General features: G+C 38.8%; 2 protein-coding genes across 2 annotated transcripts; both read right to left on the bottom strand.

Annotated features, from left to right (window-relative positions):
• Positions 1-6,089: 6,089 nt before the first annotated feature.
• BT62DRAFT_921729 (uncharacterized protein) lies at positions 6,090-6,832 on the bottom strand (the record flags this gene model as incomplete). The annotated part of the gene is made up of 5 exons (XM_043184345.1): positions 6,090-6,163; positions 6,309-6,372; positions 6,418-6,438; positions 6,611-6,727; positions 6,770-6,832. The coding sequence occupies 5 exons, from the start codon at positions 6,830-6,832 to the stop codon at positions 6,090-6,092; spliced, it is 339 nt and encodes a 112-aa protein (XP_043037299.1).
• A 282-nt stretch (positions 6,833-7,114) lies between these two features.
• On the bottom strand, positions 7,115-7,354 carry BT62DRAFT_902243 (uncharacterized protein; the record flags this gene model as incomplete). Its single annotated transcript, XM_043183488.1, has 1 exon — positions 7,115-7,354. A coding segment is annotated over one exon (240 nt), but the record flags the coding sequence as incomplete, so codon positions are not given.
• Positions 7,355-20,799: the final 13,445 nt, after the last annotated feature.

Here is a 20,799-nt window from a genome sequence, read left to right on the forward strand (position 1 = left end):
GAGATTGTAATTCTAGGAAGAGCCATCTTTCTGTGTGCATTGTGGTGCCAATAGTCATTCTTTTGCTGATTGCTCCAATAAGGGTCAGGTATGTTGTCTCCTTTTCTTGCCTATCACTTGTGTTTCTGACCAGTAAAGTGGCTCAGACAACTTCCCAAAGGTTTATCAGCAAAGACAGTGCTTGTGCTTGCAAGTGTGCTAAGCCATTATTCCTGCTTCCATCAGCCCAGGAGTATTTCCATCATGGTTCTCATGGGATCAGAGAGTGGCACCCTGCCTCAGCTCTTGGACTTGTTAGTACCTGTATGTATCTCTTTTTCATTGCTTGCTATATCATTTCTTAATTGCACTCTTCATATTTTCAGTTGCTGATGATGAGGGAGCTGCTCCTAGTGTCAATGCTTTGTGTGAGAGTTATAAGGGATTAGCTATGGGTCATTTCATGGTGAAGAGACCTGAGCATCTGACCAAGCTCAAGAGTGCCCTCATGGATGATGTCCTTGTGCTCCAGCACACTCTATATGCTGCTGAGAAACAGTGCACTTTTCTCCTTGATGAACTTGAGCACATCCAGTCTGCCCTTCATCTCTCAGTTCCAGCACCAGCAGACTCTGGAGATCCTGCTCCTGTAGAGACCAAGACTCCTTCTGCTCCTTCTATCTCATCTAATATGAAGCCTCCATCTGCCTGATTCCAGGGCAGTAGTGGTACTTGACATCTATGGTACTCATCTCTCATCTGGTCATCTCTTACTGGTTTGTTATGGTCTCTTATTCTCCTTTTCTGTCTTTGACTCTTATGTAGCACTCTTTTAAACCTTCTCACATCACAAGTACAGTAGCTAGTGCTGTACATCCTGTTATTACTTAGTAATTATATGCCTGCAGAAGGTGTTTCTGCATCCCATGCTAATCCTCATCTAAGTTAACTGTGTCTGACACTTTTGGAGTTGGTGATTCTTTGAACTCTTCAGTGAAGTTCAATGGCCATCTGTCTTTTGGTTCTGGTGACTCTAATATCTTTTGCAATTCTTTTGAATCTTTGTGCAGCCAGTGCATGATCTTATCATCAATTTCTATAGAATTGCATGCAAGATATGAGATCATGTGGAATGCTGCAATCTTTGAACCAATTAGTGCACTATCTAGTTCTGCCAGAATGTAGTTTTCTGTGCTTGAGTGGTCCAATACAACTAAGAGACCTAGATACCTCAGTTTCATCTTTGTATTCAGTGCACTCTCAATCTGTGTATTGTGCATTAGAACTAAGTCCCCTCATTTGAAGTTATAGGACTTAATTTTATTTGCATGCATCATTGCATACTTCAATGTATCTTGTTTCTTTTTCTCATCCATATTATTGTGTATCTCTGCTACTTTATCTGCATGTTTCTCTAGTGCTATCACATGCAATCCATAGAGCTCCCAATCCTTTATAATTCTCTCTGGGTACTCAACTAGCCATGTCACTTCTAGCACATCAAGTAGTAATATTGGATGTGCACCAGTAACTGCAAAGAAGGGAGAGCATCCCATCTGTTTTCTAACAGTGATTCTGTCAGCCCATATCACTAGCATGAAGTAATAATGCCACTTTTTCTTATTTCCTCCACATGCTTTGAATAGGCTCTACCACACATCACAGTGTGGTTGTTCTATCCTTTCATTGGCCTGTGAGTTGTATGAGGATATTCTTATCTCCTTTATACCATATTTCCATTCCAAATACACCACTGTGGCTTTGAATTGCTTGCTGTTATCTATTATTATCAAGGAAATACAGCTCCACCAGCATATGATATCTTCAAATAACCATTCTGTGATTGTTTGCACAGTTTCACTCACTAAGGTTCATCCTTCCATCCAGCTAGTTAGCACACAATGCCCATGCACAATATACTTGTGATGATTTGATATCTCTGGCATGTGCATTGTATCTGCATGTAATACCTAGAAGATTGACAGTGTAAAGATCACCATTGGGAGCATCTTGATGATGGTCTTCCGGTGCTCCTGGCATATGTTGCAAGTGCTAACAAACCATAAAATATCATGTTCCATCTCTGGCCACTAAAATCTCTCTTTAATCAACATTTTCATCATATATATACCTTGGTGTCCAAGTTGATCATGTGCAGCTTTCATTATATACATTCTCTTCTCTGGATAGATGACTAGCTTATATTCTGGCTCTATATCTTGTCTATATAGCTTTCCTTTATCCACCATGAAGTTCTTTGCATATCTTATGAAGTTTCAATATTGATTATCATTAAATCCAGATATCTGCATGATAGGGTTCTCATGCCACTGAATTACCTGTGGCAATTGCTTATCTAGCATCTTTGCATATCCACTCCTTCATGATTCATCATAACTCACTATGTCACTGTACTCAGCAGTATCAGAGAGCAGTAGTCCCATGTTATACAGTACTGCATATGTTTCACCATGCTCTAAGGCTTCCTATATTACTTTGTCTTCATGAAAGTCATATACTGCTTTGGCAACTGTTACAAAGCCATGCTGAGTGTCAATTCTCTCTTTAAATTCCACAATGTCTTCTATCTCATCTTCAGTCTCATTGATGAATTCTTATAGTTCCTCCTCTGGTGGACTGTATTCATCTTCTGGATTTGAGTATTCTTCATCTCCTGGCTGGAAACTGCACCTAGATAATTCATCTGGTGCATGTCTCTCATCTGGGATATGTACCAATGTGAAGTGGAACATCAGAATAGACTCTATCCATCTGTTTATCACAGCATTAGGAATCTTATCAGGGTTTCTAAGCATTTCTGCAATGTATTTTGCATCTGTCTCTACCATCAATTTTCTCACTCCAAAGAGCTAATGTTGGCAAGCATGCAGGGCTCTGAATAATCCATAGAGCTCCTGTTTTGGTTGTGAAAAGCACACTTCCCACTCATTTAAAACAATGAAACCAAAGCATGCATATCTCCTTTGCTTTGGGTTATCTGGATCGACTTGACAGATATGGAATCCAACTGCACAGTATGATGTGTCTACTCCCAAAATCACATCTGTGTCCAGTTCATAATCAATTGGCATCAAAGGTGGGCTAGAGCACAATGCATCCTTCAATATCTGCATCAATTCTCTCTGCTCATCTCCAAATTTGAATGATACTTTTAAGTGAGTTAACCTTGTCAAGGCATCTGCTTTCTTGGCATAATCTTTAATGAACATCCTGTGTACTCCCACTGTTTTCAGGAAAGAGTGCACATCTCCTAAGTCTTCACATAGTCTCCATCACATTATTACTTCTACTCTGTCTGTTTTGGGTTTTCTGCCTTCATAGGTGCAACAGTGTCCTACAACCATGATTTCTGATGCACAAAGGACAGCTTTATGATCAGAGAAAGTTCCTCCAGCATATTTCATATGCTGTACCATCTGGTTTATATTCTGAAAGTGTTCCCACACAAATCTGTGAATATCTCAGTTTTTCTTGATAGTTTCATATCCCCTATCTTTAACTTCATAGCATATTTTCAGGCCTCATACCAGAACATCATCTACATATGGTATAGTGATGTGAGATACTTCATCCTTCAGTATATATGTCACATCGTCATGAAATATTGGTACAGAGTTTGTCCATCCTATGGGTAAAGTCATGAGTCTTAGCATGCCAAATGGTGTTTGAAATGTGGTAAGATCTCTAGATCTCTCATCTAAGGTTCTCTCATCATATCCTACATAGAGATCCAATATGCCTTCACAGCAATATCCTGCAAAGTGCTCTGCTAGCTCATCTGTCACCAGAAACACTTCTGAGTGCTTGATTGTGACTGTATTCAAGGGCTCCAGGCTATGGACTAGCCTCAGGCTCTTTCCATCTTTCTTAACCACACAGAACCAACACAAGCAATAAGAGAAGTTTGATGGCTCATACACTCCTGCATTCATTTTAGTTTTTATTATCTTACATATCTGATCAAATATGCCTGGTGGAATTGGTATGTTCTTCTGTATCCAAGGAGTATGCTCTATAGCTGGAATAGTTATAGGAGAAAAGTACTCCTCCTTAAAATGGCCTTGCTCAGTATTATCCCAGGCAAATCCCTCATTCTGCAGGAACATAAACTCATGCATGAGCTTGTGCTCTTTCAGCCAGAAGAAGTCTTCAGAGTGGACTCTGTCAATTATCTCTTTGTGCTCTTGGATGTACCTTCCTGTTGGCATATATTCCAGTGGATGGATACTCAATTGAGGCATGCTCACTAAAGGATCTCCTCTAATTTCATGCACAATGCAGAACTCTGATGGTAATCCTCCTGTAATAGGTTGTATCTTTTGTGCTACTGGCTTATATTTCTTCATCACAAAGACATCTTTTACTGATCCTACTGCTGGTGAAGAATACTCCATGCTGACTTTATCAAAAAGTTTAATTTCTGTGCATCGCTCTGAGCTCTCTTTGCATTGTACCTCACTTACATTCCATGTGATGTTCCTTGCACATGTCTCTGCACCTCCATCCTGTCTTTTTATGTTTTTTATTTCTTTAAGTGCCCCAAAATATAAGGATAAAGTCCCACATGCCTTTGTATCCTTGCCATACACCATTGAGCTCATGATGGCATATACTGTCTGTAATTCTTCTTTCCCAAATACATGTGATTTAGTGGGTTTTGCATATATGCTGATCATCAGATCACTATCTTGATCAGGCTCTATTATTAGTGCTAAATCTCCTTGATCATTAATCAAATCATTGATCATTGAAAACTCTCACTTACTTTGCATGTCATAAACTTTTTCTGTCCCCTAGAGAATGTTGGTACCATCACACATTATGCAGAGTTAGGATTCTTTATCTTAATAGTCTGTCCTCCATCTGCTGTGTTATATACTGTACTTGTTGTTAGTGCATCAAAAGGTCTACCAAGCAATACATCATAGGCAGGATTCTTGATGATATGTACTTATAGATATACTGTGATATCACCAAACAAGAATGAGACATTCTTTGCCATCCCAAGGGACTTCTCTACTTGCTTATTCACAGATTGCATGTTTATTACTTTGTCTGGGTCATATATCAATCCCAGGCTCTCAGCTACTCAGCTAAACATCGACACAATCTGTGAACCTGTATCATACAAGCTTTCAAACCACTCTATACCATTTATAAAAGGGAAGACAGAGCATAAAGCCTGTGAGTCTTTAGCTACATAGACCTGTTTTGGAACTTCTCCTTTCTCTGTGGCATCATTCAGATATTGCTCAAAATGGTCTTGCCAGACCACTATGCCTTCAGGAACCCCATTGCTGACCTCAGTAGTCACCACAAAGTTTCCTTCAAATGGGACCTCTGATAAGTATACTGCATCCTTTGGTAATCCAGTTCTCTTATCATCAGTTGTCTCTGCAAAAGAAAAGGCCTTGGTGACTCTGTCTTCACTCTCTGACTCTGATTCTTCCTCTATGACCAGCCCAAACTGTTGCTTGCTATTTTTCTTGGATTTACCCAGGGATACTCATTTCATAGTCAACTCTTGTTTAACTGCACTGCTAACCTTTGACAGAGCAAGCAATTCTCCAACTGTCATGGCTATGAGAGACTTTATAAGTCACTCCAATACCTTGGGTGGGTTTGCATGCTCTTCTACTGGTGCTTTCAACTGGTAAGCCACCAATTTCTCCTCAGCCAGATAGGACACAAACCCTGTCTTCTTGGGCCATTTTCTTGATGAATCTCCCTTTCTGCCCACATTAGTAATATCTGGAACATTGAGATATGGCATCTCTGGTTCTGGAGTTAGACTACATGCAGTTGGTATGGTCTTGGGCACAGGATCCAGCTGCACTTGCTTTTTGCTTGCTGTCTTTGATGGAAATTCTACTTCAGAATCATCTGATGTATCCTCTACTACCTCAGCTCTAACTGCTCCTCTCTGTTTTTTGTTTCTTATGTCCTCCAGGGGTGATGGTGAATCCGACCTGGCAACTCTATGAGTTGTTGTATGATTCCTGCCCTTCTTTATTAAATGCCTAGAAAAACCCTGCTCTCTGTTCTCATCCAATGGTTCTTGCTCCACTGGTTCATCAGATGGTGGCCTCTTACTGTGAGTCTGCATTCCTGACTCTTGGCTTGTCTGCTGCATCCTCATTGCAAACACCTGGCACTCCAGTTCCTGTTTTTCTTGCAATAGCATGCTATAACCCCCTGGGACATGGAACAGCCCTGGAGTGTCTGTAGCATTTATCACCATATTCTGGCTCTGCAACTTGCCAGCTTTCATGTGTGCATAGTATTCATCAATGCACTCCTTCACATACTGCCCTCTAATATCTTTAGATACCTCTCTCCCACCTGGTAGTCATGCTCTTCTATCGACCATCTCTATTTTTCTAGCCTTGATGTATAAGGCTTTCATGAGGCACTCACTTGAGCAGTGTCCATCTGTATCTGTATAGAAAAAGCATGCATGTGAGTAATTCTGTCCATATCCCATCACTCTTAGATCCGAATTATATGCTGGTGCTTGTGTTCTGTTAGCCTGCTGCTGCATAAACATCATGAGACTCTTTTGGTTTTCTATTATAGCTTTCTCTAAGCTTGCAAGCCTTTTATCACTCACAGAGGTCTGCTGTTCCATGAAATTCTTTATGACAGTGAGCACACTCCCTATCTCTTCTTGTTTCACACTATGCTCTTCTATCATAGTTGAATTGCATACAGCTATAGTTGACCAGTGCTGTTCACATGTGATTGATGTTGAGATTGAGATACCTCATACCTCATCTTGCTTCCTGTCTATGGATGAGAATACACCTTGCAATGCTATTAGTCCAGCATTCATGATCTCTTTTGGTTTGTAGAGATCAGCATTATCTTGTCATGTCAATTCTGTGGGTGGTGGTAACTGCTCTAGCTGTAGTTTAATGGACCTATACAGCTTATCAGACATAAGTGCAAGAAAAGAATCCACCAGTTCTTTGTTTGATAGTACTTTGCTTAGTGCAGATGCAAGTACTTGGAATTCTCTTTTGAATGCCATGAACTGACTCTTGTCATTAATCTGGGCTATGTCATAATGACGTATTAGCTTTTTGAGTTCTAACATTGCATCTCTATCACTGTCTCATATGCCATCATAACAGTCTAGTACTTCAGATTTAAAGTTGTCATATTTTTCATCAGCAGCAAAGCTAGAAAGCACTTTCCACTGATACTCTGTCTTGATATCTGTATAAGATATTGCTGCTTTCTTTTTCTCCTCATCATCATCAATCACACACTTGTCAAAGAGGTCTTCTAACCTTGAGAAGAAACACTCAAGTTTCTTGGGATCAGAGGAACTCTCAAAGCATGGTGCAGCTTTTTCATTCAGTCCTGGTATTAATAGTGCTATAGTTGCAAACTCAGTATTGGTTGGGATTGTCAGATTCAGATTGTGGTTTAAATTAGAGTGTGAGTTCGAAGTAGAGGGTGGTACAATTTCTGAAGAGTTATCTTCACTGGAGTTGATTCAATGTCAAAAAAGACTAAACTCAGGATCGAAAACTGGAGCAGACTGTGATCCTACTTCACTCCTGCATTCCTGGGCAGTGAGCTCTGTTCTCAAAGTATTCTGACTTCATTGATGTGCTTGGTAACAGCTAAGTGACTAAGAAAAGTGAATGAGGAAGGAACTCTCAAACACCAACACCTAACCACTCAATACACAATCACCAAATACAGTTGAGATTGGTTGTTTCAATTACAATAGAAGCACTCTTGCAGTCTTAAGTAAAATCAAAGAAACAGTCAATAAAGACAGTTATTCAACTCTATCCTACTTTCTAAGATGCAATACTCATGATAGTAGTTTATAGCAATATTTAAGTATAATTAGGACTTAGAATCAATCAAAATTATGCTTCAAATCAACTTAGAATATTCCAAAACCCAATGAACTCCAAAACTCAAATACTAAGTCTATCAAGCACTTAGACTTGACTAGCTGCACTCTTGGCTGACTAGCAGTCCTCAAAACTGAAGAACTTGTATTCTGATGCTAAAACCCTTAGAGTTTGAGACCCAAATTAATCCAAAACCCAAAATACAGTTATTATTCCAATCCAATCCTCTCTAAGTGATAAAGCAACTTAAATAAATCACTAAGTTAAAGCAAAACTCAAAATCCATTGTCTCAGAGACTAGCTACAGTGGGCTAAAAGGCCTGAACATGGGTGTGGGTTGCTTGCCTGCTATTTTCCCCTATTTCCTTCTTTTATACATCAACAACAGGTACAGAATCTATAAATAAAGCATTTAAAATAGTATTTCTCCTGTTTAAAGCAGAATCATGCTATTATTCCAGAATGGCAGCACTCCTGGACTCCTCTAGAATTGCCCAGACCTGTATAGCCACCACACAGCTTTATTTTAAGCCTACAGTGCCCATGGGTACCTAACTCCTTTCTGTCTACCCAGAGTTTTAATCCTCTGAGTTATTCTTAGTAGCTCAATCAATCAGGCCTGGTCAGGCCCAGTCAACCGGTCCTATCCACTCTATTCCTCTCAATTCTAAGTCCTTTAGGTCATCTGATATCTAGGAAATTTGGACTTAGGCATTTGAGTCAAAACTCAGAGTGCTAGCCACAGATCATTGGATCTCTCTTCTTACTACTCCTGGATGATACTGTCTTTACTCAATACTCTACAACTGGCTATGGTATTACCCCTAGCTGTCTTAGAATATATTTGTCTTAGTGGCATGTAGAATTGGCCCTATTTGAGGTACTATTTCTAAGTCCAACCTGGACTTAGTATTTTCCAAGATGTGGTGCAGAACTTTTCTAAGTTCAAACCTGACTTAGGATTTTTATTCTTAGGCCATGTTATTTTACAAAGTCCCTTTTGGACTTAGTATTGGTGACTAGCATGACTATCAGCTCAGAGCCTCAGCCATAGTCTTCTACTGGCTAATGATCCTCAGTTACTAGCATATTTTAGTGTGTTATGCAGAATTTGCAAATTATAGAGCTGAACATATACTCTGCATATCACTGCCACCTTTCAATAGATGATGAACAACATATTCAAGGACCTCATCACCACCAGAAAGGTCACAATATGCCTGGATGACATCCTTATAATGTCCTGGGATCAAGCTGAACATTGCAGGCTGGTCTGCCAGATGTTGGAATTGATGAAGAAGCATAAACTATTTCTCAAGGCAGAGAAATGTGAATTTGAGATATTGGAAATGGAGTATCTGGAGGTCATCATTAGTGAAGAAAGTATCCAAATAGACCCAGTAAAGGTCATCAGTGTCACTGAATGACCAGAACCAATGAGAAAGAAAGAACTCCAGTCATTCCTAGGGTTCACTAACTTCTATTGCTAATTCATACAAGACTACAGCAAAATAGTCTGCCTAATGATACAGCTAACCAGCAATGCCCTCTGGATCTGGGGATCATCACAGCAAGCAGCTTTTGATAATCTAAAGTAATAACTTGCAGAGGATATCATACTCACTATCCCAACCCAGAATGAGAAGTTCCAAGTTGAGGCCAACTCAAGCAAAGGAGCTATAGAAGCAGTGCTTTTGCATGAGCAGAAGGGGAGGTGGAGGCCAGTAGCATTCCTCTCAAAAGCTCTCTCTGTGATGGAGCAAAACTATAAAATATATGACAAGAAGTTACTCACAATTATGCTCACCCTAAAAGAGTGGTGACACTATCTGATCAGTGCTGTCTAAGTCTTTGAGATATGAACAGATCATCAAAACCTCCAATACTTCTGACAACTGCAAAAACTAAACCAACAACAGGCTTGGTGGGTGACTGAACTGAGCCAATACCAGTACACTCTACATCACAAGACAGAAACAGCTAACAAGAAGGCCAACCTTCTCAGCTGACAGGCAGACCATGATCAAGGAGGGAATGACAATAATAGCATTATCCTATTAAGGCCTGAACACTTTCAAGCCATGATAATGCCAACAGAAGAGGAGATACATGAATGAATCAAAAATGCCATACAAGATCTCAGCAAATGGGATTAACATGTGGCCTCATTTCTTAACCACAAATGAGGAATGAAGAAGGAGAGGGAAATGATTCAATATGATGGAAGGATCTGTTCTCCAAGATCAAGAACTTTGAGAGAAAATCATCACCATATACTATAACCATGCAACAGCCAGACACCTGGGAATTGCAAAAACTAAGGAGCTCATCTTGTGAGAATATTGATAGCTAAAACTAGGACAAAATATTGAATAATACATCAAAGAGTGTGAAACCTGCCAGTGCAGCAAGTCCTCCACCCAACCATGAGCAGCACCTCTATATTCCAATGAGATCTCTTCATCACCATGAACCCATATCATAGTAGACATGATTACCAGCCTGCCAGAATGCAACAGGTATAATGCTATATTCATTATCATAGATAGGTTCTTGAAGGCCATTATTTCAATCACATGCTCAATGGAATTGACTTCAGAAGGATGGGCAAAGATTCTCTGAAATGAAGTATATGCCAAATATGGAATGCCACAAGTTGTAATCTCAGATCATAGCTAAAGTTTGTCTTCAAATTCTTGGATGATCTATACTGGCTACTCAACATTCACCAAAATACATCAACTGCATATCACTCTCAAACTGACAGTCAAACTAAATGTGCTAATCAAGAAATTGAAAAGTACCTATAACTTTTTATTAACTACCATCAGGATGACTGGCTCAAATGGCTGGCTCTCACTGCCTTTCAGCACAACAATCACATACACTCAGCAACTGGCAAAATCCCATTCTTCATTAATCATAGCTGACACCCATTTATCTTGCATATCATAAAAGCAAACACCACTACTCCTACCTCCACTAACTTCACCACCATGATTATCTGCATTCATAACAAAACTAAAATCACCCTGGAATGTGTGGCCTCCACAATGAAGGCCCAATATGACAAACACCAAAAATCTACACATTCTTACAATATTAATGACAAGATCTGGTCGGACACCACTAACCTCCATCTTCCACAACCAAAGAAGAAACTCAATGATAAGCAAATGGGCCCATTCTCCATTCTTGCTAAAGTCAGGTCATCAGCATACAAGCTATGCATTCTCCCTCACTGGAAGATCCACAACATCTTCAATGAAACACTTCTCACTCTCTTTGTAGCACCTGCCTTTCTGAATCAAGAACATCCACCTCCTCCACCTCCTGACCTCATTGATAATGAAGAACACTATAAAATTGATCAGATATTAGACCATAAACTTTGTAAGATCAAAGCATGCAGCAGGAGAACAACAATGATGATGGACTACCTTATCAGCTGGAAAGGCTATAGGCCAGAGTTCAACTAATGGATGAATGAGAAATGCATGGATGCTGCAGATGCTATCTCAAACTATGAACTATCCTTTAATTAAGCCATCAGAATGATGATCTTAAGAAGGAGGTAATGTTATGATTTTTCCTTTACTATCACAAATTAACCCCTATTTATACTTAGTCAGAGCATCTAGACCAGTGCTTAGGATTATGAGAGTGGCTTAGCCATCACAACAATGCCAATTCAGCATTGTCCTCTGATATAATGATCAACCCTCAATGACATGCAACTAACCTTTTGTGTATAGTAGTGACACTCAAGAGCAATGGGCATAAGGGCTTAGAAATGGACAATAGGTAGTTTTATATTTAGCTCCACAGATATACAGTATATAAGAGACTCACTCTCACTGGTGAATCCTCAGCTTTGAGCTAAAGTTTATCTTTACACCATTCTACTCTTAAGCCAATCATAAGGCCTTATCACATAAAAATCAGTACTCACATTAGTGGACTCTGATGAAACACTTAAACACAAAGTGACATCAGTTTATCACATGTCTACAATCATGTGCAGCTTGAGTCTAACAAGCTGTTACTTGGAGCTCAAAAAAATAGCCCACTATAGCTTTATCCACTATGGAAGCAGAATATATGGCCCTTACATATACTATCTGGGAAGTAATTTGGCTATAAGTACTCTTAACTGAATTAGGATTGCCACCTTATAAAGTGACAACTATTTTCATCAACAATCAATCAGCAATCAAATTTGCTGAGAACCCTATATTCTATGCATGATCAAAGCATATAGACATATAGCACCACTTTGTTCATAAGCATATGGCTTTAAATAAAGTCAAAGTTCAACACTGCACATCAGAGGAGAACTTAGCAGATATATTCACTAAAGGCCTACCAAGACCATTATATGAATATCTATCTGCAGGTATTCTAGAAACTCAGAATTGAGGGAGAGTGTTGGGATAGCAATCCTGAGTGAGTATGAGAATGTACTCAAAGATACAATACCAATCAGTGGCAGCTGACTTGGATCATAATCTGAACTTATTTAGTATTTTATAGAAAGATCTCAAAGTAATACAAAATGTATTTAAGTAGAATGTCTCTCTCAAGAGACCAATTCTAATCCTCTGTACACTACTCTGCTCTTTACTTACAATAAGGACAAAGAAGAATAAAAGAAAGAAGTGCTCAGGACAGAGGTCAGAATCAAATAAATGTATTTACATATATTTACATCTTACTACTTTGCTCTACATGTGAGGTCACCTATTGTACTTCATTCCCCATGAGTGCAACTCATGATCCTTGCTTTGGTCAACATACTCTTCACACTCCCTTTAGGCATATATATCATATACATTGGCTTCAAGAGCATTCAGCTTGCAACATAAGTGTTCTGAGCCAACACATACTATGGATTCTCATGTATAGATAAAATTCCAGTGCTCATCTGGCACAGCAATTACAGTTATAAGATTGCTGTTGAGCTCACTTGATGGTTATCTATATTCTGCATGCTCCTTTTCTTTGCTCTCTTCAGATTTGCAAGTGAAGCAAAGAAACAGTACCATCTGGCATTCTGAAAGATCTGTGGCTGGTTCAGCTTCAAGCTGACTGGTGGACACCACAGAAATCAATTTTATTGCTACTTTGAATCATGCTCATCTTCATTGCTGCTGTGATCTTAGCCCTCACTGTGTGGTCAACTGAGCTCAAACCCTGGATCCTACTAAGGATTATAGAATCTATATAGTACTTTTTCTGTCATGATCCCTATAATTTTCTGGCTTTATTACAGGATATATCATCTTGAGCATCTATCAGATTTGTTCACCTATTCTAATTGGGTCAACAATAATCTGGCATAATAATCTTTACTAATAATTTGTCTCACTTCAACTACTGCTCCTACTTAAACAATACCACTCATCTCCACTTGCTGGAAAAGTGATATCTGCATCTAAAAACCATGGTCTCTACTACTACACCAGTGAAAAGCATTCTTTTACCAATGAACTCTCTCAATATCACTCTATCTTGAAGGCTCAGAGTCTTTCTCTCTTGAGTTCTCATCAGTTAACATCAAGTGTGAGGTGATGTACTCTGCATATGGCAAGGGCTACATTATCACACAAAACCATATATCTACTGTGACACTGAGCCTTTTGTATATCTGCTTATACTCAGTCAGGACATGAAATAAAGCTGCAAGCTATCTCACCTCTCAGGCTGCCATCCTTATGTCAGTGATAAATAGCCACTGTGTTGAACTCTTCACTCTTTTTTTTGACCCTTCAATCTCTCAATCTCTCCTCCACTATTGTGCCTCTATTTCTTTATTCATCATCTCTCATTTTTATAACTACAGTTAAGTAGAAAATTTCATTTTCATGTCTACTTCATAATATCCTTATTTTTTTTCATTGTGCTTGTCCATGAAATTTTATATCTGCAGAATCTAAACTATTATACCACTTGGGCACTTGTGTGGTTTATGTTTCTTGTTGCAGGGCCAAAGAATTGCTAATAGTCTTGTCCTGATAATCACAGCAGTGTCTTTTACACTGCAATCAGTGCAAGCTGATGCAGCCCTTCATCTCATCACTAAGTTTACTCTTTTTCAACATGTTCACTAGATATTAAAATAAGCTATATTATTCACTCAATATAGTTGTAAGAAGTTTTCTGGCTTACATATATTGAGATCTAAGGAAATTCATAGATGTACTCCAGTGGGTTGCAGATTCTTAATATTTCCTTACAAGTACCAAAACTAAATACTCTCAGATTCACATCAATTGCAATGAATATTTTATTGATTAACCCTCTATCTCTCTCACTGCAGTCTTTCTCTATATATCCATTCAACTATTCTATCTTACACACAAAATATATTGTTTGCTCAATGAGTCAAGAGCAGCATCTTGGATCAGAAAGTTCAATCACCTAAAGAGACAAACAATGGCTTATACAATTGCAAGTGTATTGCTTTTGCTGTAACAAATTAATATATTTGGCCCACAAAATGCTCTCTAATTATCATTCACAACAATGAATCTGATATCACCACCATTCTTCACTCATCATAGTATCATAGATGAGTTTCTCTCTCTTATCCTATCCACACCAGAGGATGCCCCATTTCTTCTTGAGATGCCAGACATTCCAATATCTATCAATCAAGAAGCTGCCCCTGAACTACCTGTTATGATGTGCATTGTGGCATGAGTGTGGGGTGAGTTTATCTTTGTTTTTTCCTAGTCAGGCACTGAGATAGCTCTGTGTCAGTTTAAAACTGTATTCAAGCCTGCACTAAAGATAGCCTGTCATCAACATAGTTCTGCTATAGTAAGATTCTCAACCATATCTCTTCAATACACAGATGCTGATCATTTACTACCATCCAAGATTGTTTGTGTGATTTTATCACTGCAATACCTCTGAATCCACCACTAACTTTGATCTTCTCCTGCTTCCTCAGGCTCTTTATTCTTCTTTATTCTATTTATTTTATCCTTACCTCTTCTCTGTCCTTTTAGGCTTCCATGTGTTCTCTTATTTACATCACACAGGATAAAGAATATGTATATACAGTAACAAACCCATGAAGTGACATTTGAAACAAGCAAGAATCAAAGCATTAAATCCAGTAATCAAGATAGTTAGGATGCTCATGTAACTAGTAAGTGGTCAATGGTAATGAGAATGCACAGGCCTTCTGCATGAGCATCCACACCAATTTCAGAAATTTGCTACTGTAACACCATGTTGATCCTCCAAAGAACTGTATCATTCTGATTTGTTCTCATGATGGTGACATGCCCTCTCCATATTCAGGCATGTAAAATTGCAAAAATTGAGAATACATGAACAGCATTTCAGTCCAGTAAGCATGTAACTGAGAATAGAATAAGAGCACACAGAAATCTAGGTATTATAAGGCTAAACTGAAGTAACAAGAAGCAGAGTGCATGGCCTAGTAGCAGACTAATACTGGAGGGGTTAGACTGCATGTGAGGTTCCAGCACTTGGCTCTAAACATGCCAATACCATTATAAGAGGGTATGCTAAAGATAAAAAGAATATGATTAAAATATGATCAGCAATCCTGATCACATTGATCAAGGATGCATAGCCATTGATGCACTGATAGGACATGCCTTAGAACAGAGAGTTGAGACCCAAAGAAAGGTATCTGAATAACTGGATGCTGAATAGAGAAATGAAATAATAGCAACAAAGGAATAGATAGAGGAATACTACTCTCAGAGATGAATAGCACATGTACTGCTCAGAGACTTGCACACATACTTATAGTGCCTTAGCATGCTTAACACAGTGAGGGACTCCACATCATACTGAGGTATAACACATACCATATTGAGTGAGCTAATTGGTGCATGTCAGGCCAGAAACAGTGCATTTTCTGAGCTGGAGGGAATGTCAAGACACTGAAAAAGAGAACATAACTATTGTAGCTGACTTCAGACATAGCAGATAACCCTGGGGGTCTGAAACAGTTTACCACTGTCAGAGATGTGTCACTAGAGAAATAAGAAAGTGAGCAGACCTGGCTAACCCAGCTAGCTGAGGTCAGCTAGAGAAGAAACATTGCACAGTCTTAGCCCAGAAGAGAATAAATGCAGCAACTGCAATATGCACATGAATAATATCTGTGGGATCCAGCATGGAGTCCCATACTTTGAAGATACTATAGTAGGATTATACTAGTAAGTGCCACAGTAGAGTATTTAAATATAGTATTGTATGAGTAGGATACAAGTTTCTGACTCTCACAGTTGTGGTGTATTGAGCACAGAAAGTTTTGCACTCTAGCTCTGGGCTTGTTTTTGTAACTTCAGGCAAGAAAATAAACTCATTATTAAATATCATTGAGAGCACTTTGAGAACTGAGTGAGGCATCAAAGCTCATAAAGGACTTGAATCCAGTTTGATAAGAGGTTTTGGACTGCACTCTAATCTGAGAATAAGAGAGTGATATCTGAAGGGCATCATCTTGAGTTTTTAAAGTATTTGTGACATGCAGTGCTACAGGTGGCAGAGATTCAAACCCTTTGGCTTGATTAGTGTGTGCTTTTGTGTTATTTCCACAGATTGGTAGAGGTTCAAACCTTTTGGTCTGTTGAATAGCATTTTATTGTGTTTTGTGTCTTTGGATTGCATAGTTTGAATCCTGTGAGTCTATAATCAGTTTGAAAACTTATGAACAGAGATCTGTGCTCTTTGGCACTTATGGATATGTTTGTGATTGGTTTTTGCTTAGAGCACAAAGCTTTGAGTCATGTATTGTGTGTGTTAGAGATTTTTGCCTTGAGGCCTGGCAACACCTGTTGCCACCTCTTGTTTTGATAAAATGAAAAGCTTTGAGACTTAGAGAGATCTAGGACTGTTGTATGTGCACTATTACTGTTTGTGCACTGTGGATTCATTGAAGAAGACAATTATATTTGTTGATTACTACTTTTATCACATTATAATCCTCCCACAAACTAAGAGTTTTGTGTGTGTGTTAGTGTGAGTGTGGTCAGTGGATAGTGCTCTGCTGTATCTGTTTTCATCTTGTGCACACTCAGATTCTCTTCAATGGAGCATCTAGAACCACTTTCCTCCTGAAGACCTTTTATTGATGTCTAGTTCCATTCTGTTAATCTTCTTCTTTGTTTGCAGACTTCATCTCTGTCTCTGAAACATAATTGTACTGTGGTCAATGATCAAAAAGAATATGTCAACTTCTAGAAAATTTGAGAGATGCTGATTCATTGCTATGCTTTACATAGAACATGCTGGAAGAGATGAGATAGGGATATATTGAGCAATGTCACAATGACTGGTACTGAGAGAAAGCAGTTCTGAATTCTCATACTATAGGCTTGCTGTTAATATTTTGCTTGCCAAGGTCAAATACTTCTTTTCATGCCTGTCCATCCCATTTATGGCTCATCTGGAAGGCTTCCTTGTCAGCATGTGATTAGCATTTCAAGCTTCAGACTGTATATACCATATATGGCAACTGAGATAGGGTATTTTTTTCCAGTGGGAGAAGGCAGCCAATCTGAACTGTGAGTCAGTTTAGTAGGAATCATGACAGTGATGCCAACTCTGTACAGGAATGCTGAGTGCTGAGTCTTGTGATAGATCACTGGCAGAATAGACAAAGAGTCTCTCTCAGACAAAGGATTTCAACTACATAAATATGTACCAGCAAAGAAAGATCATCAAGTGTTAGCTTTTTCTTGAGTACCAGATCCATTGAATGACATATCTTCATACAGATTGTTCAGTCTGGTTTATGAGACTACCAAGTGTTGAGGTTACTGATGGGTGCAGCTTCTACACTAAAATAGCACTCTTATCACAAGCTGCAGTTTGATCTACCAGAGTGAAATGCAGAAAGTTTCCACAGTTACAGTTGAATATTCAAGTGACTGTTCACTGACAATGGACATTATTGAGACTTGGAAAATGCTTCTGTCCAGATGCATAAAGTGCTGACTAAGTAAATGAGTGTCAACTAAACAGGTGTTAATTACTATCAGCTTGAAATCTGACTACTCTTTTCTGCTAAATACACTGTGATATACTTAGAAGTCCTACTATGCTGACTTGCTTGGAATACTTGTGTCTTAACTGCATGAGATCTCACATGATAAAGAGGGTGTATCTAGCAGTGCTGTATCACAATTCAGTGAGTATTGTTGAACTGGTCTGCTGTTAGCATGAAAAAAATGATATAAGCCAGGATATATTGGTTGTTATTTGAACTTGATTCTGAAGTTTGTGATCAAGATCATTTAGACTTTTTTCAAGCTACATCATTTGATGCTTATTCTAGGGATGTGAATAGAGAGAACCAGCATGCAACATGCATAATGCCATGAGCCTGATGGGAAATCTATGTATCGCATAGAAGCCTTGAGGAGCCTGAGAGGCCTTTTTATCCCCTCTATTGCATTGGATTGATACCTTCTGTCTGCTGTTTGCTACTTTTATATCTACAACACTTAGTCAAAAACCAGTGAGCATCAAATTCTTGATTGGCATCTTTTCACACCACAGCATCCACTCATGCACATGAAGAATACTTGAATTGCATTATAGTCAACTTTGAGACTGTCATCTCTCTTGTTTTCAATTGTCATCTGCATCACAATATCAATACAACAAAAACTTCTCAAAAAAAAGTTTATTTCAGAGAGAGTATGAGTGGTTAGTGGTGGTATTCAATGTCCTTGTGCTTATTTGTCTAAAGTAGAAAACCAAAAAAAAACAAGATGGCTTTAAGTGCCAGGTCTATAGCAGCCTGACCTCTCATGTCAGGCTCTAACTGGAAACACTCCTTCTGATTGTGCATAAGGAAGAGCACTCTACCATGAAGCATCATGGCTTTACACAGACAACAATGAGGTTAGGCACCAAAAGGCTCTGGTTAATTACCTTTTCAGAGGTGCCAAGATGAATAAATATCTCCTCTTACATATCAAATGTTAATTCTAGCATTGTCTGAACTCTCCACTGTGACAATATGCTCTATCACTGCATTCATACTCTTTCTTTTCTTTCTAGTGGGGTACTATTAGTACTTCATGAGTACTAAGGCTATCTGACATCTTCATGACCCATCACAGTCCTCGATATTACTAGGCAAGCTTTGTTTCTTTGTAGAAATCAGTCAATACCTTAACAGTCCACTCAGGCCATAAATTTGAACTATATGCTCAATCCACCACTGGCAGCTTAGAGACAATTTGGCTGAAAACATATAGTAACATGTTTTGTATTAAGAGATGCTTTGCAGTAAGTGCTTTCTTGATTTTTGCTCATCATCTGACTCCAATGCTATAGCAAGACATCCTGATGACCTCTGACTCCAAATCTATCTAACACATTCTCTATGATTCTGGATACTACTACCCCAAAATGAGGGACATCATGCATGTATGAGAGATGGCAGTAGAAAGAAGCATCATAGCTGTCACAGGCTCTGCACATTAGTGCCAACAGAGGGTTCTTGGTCCAGCATTTTCATTTATTCAGTTAAAAAGTATGCTAGTGTGTTTAAGGCTACTGGTATCAGAGTTTGTTGTTACACTCTTGTAATGGTTTACTCAAAATTTACTTTGGAATCAGCTCTGTGGGAAGATCTGTGAACTTGTCAGTGAAGCTCCAAGGAAGATCAACATGTTGAAATGGGCTGGCCATGCTGCTTTAGACAATATAGGCCTAGATATAATTCTCAGTGAGAATGGAGATCTCTTCTCACTATTAGTTTTCAGCCTTCTTGGAGTACAACTTTGCCACTCTCAATAGCAGATCATCTGAAATAGCAGACTTGATTCAACATTCATTGTAAGTCAGATCAGATCTTTCTCCATTCTTATGTCTATTGCTCTGACATGTTTCAGTGCTGCCTTCTCCAACATATCACTGACTCCTCTTGTAATCTTGGCTCTGGTTCTCTGGAGATTCCTACCAAAATCAGTGCTATCCATTCTTGATAGGATACCCATGCTGAAGAGTAAGATCTTTCAGCATTTCAACACTATAGCAAGAAAGACCACATGTGAGACAATTAAGAATACTCTCCACAATGGTTCAAAGGATCTTGTGACTCTCCTAGGTGCATATATCTTTCACTGCATCTGAGAACCTGCTGAATGTAAATAGCCATAGCATCTGATAAAGATTTATTGGACAAGGATGAGATCCTCTCATAGCTGGCATAATGAGTAATTATTCTAGGTTTCACACTTTCTGATAGCTCACATGTTGCCTGTTACTTTTAGAATATTCACTCTTACTGCTGAGGACACTGTAGCATCTGCGATCTCTTAGACACTCTATGAACTCAGCTGACATCTGGGGTATCAATCCCAAGTTAGAGAAGAAACAACTCACATAACAGATTATGAGATCATGCTTCTGCTCAATGCTGCCATAAATGTATTTGTTGCTTTATTTATTTTTTCTTCAAATCAAGTTCTTATATGAGCATATAAGGAAACTCTGCATCTACATCCTCTCATCTTTATCTTTTTGTGGTACTCAGCTGAAAATGATGTCATTCCTTTGGAGCCCATTATAACACAAGCAGACCAGAGGTGGAATGAGATTTCAGTGGACAAGAGACAGATAGTGATGCTTTCAGTGTATACATACAATTGATGGAACTGAGGTATCCCTCCAACTTCCAAGGCTTATTCACTTTTGATGGCAGGCTTTTGAATGTATGAAGCAAAGATCCTGACATCTGAAATCCTGAACACTTCCTCTAGGAAAGCAACAGAGTTTCAGTCAGTCTACATGCAAATCTGTAGGCCTATTTTATTCTCAATTATTCATTATAATTTGTACTGAAAAGACCTCTAATAGCTTGAACTTCAGTTGAGCCACCATCTTTGAGATAGACTTTAATTATCTAATTAACCCTCAC

Source organism: Guyanagaster necrorhizus (genome assembly GCF_019112545.1).
Source record: "Guyanagaster necrorhizus MCA 3950 unplaced genomic scaffold BT62scaffold_21, whole genome shotgun sequence".
In the NCBI taxonomy this organism is placed as follows: Eukaryota; Fungi; Basidiomycota; class Agaricomycetes; order Agaricales; family Physalacriaceae; genus Guyanagaster; species Guyanagaster necrorhizus.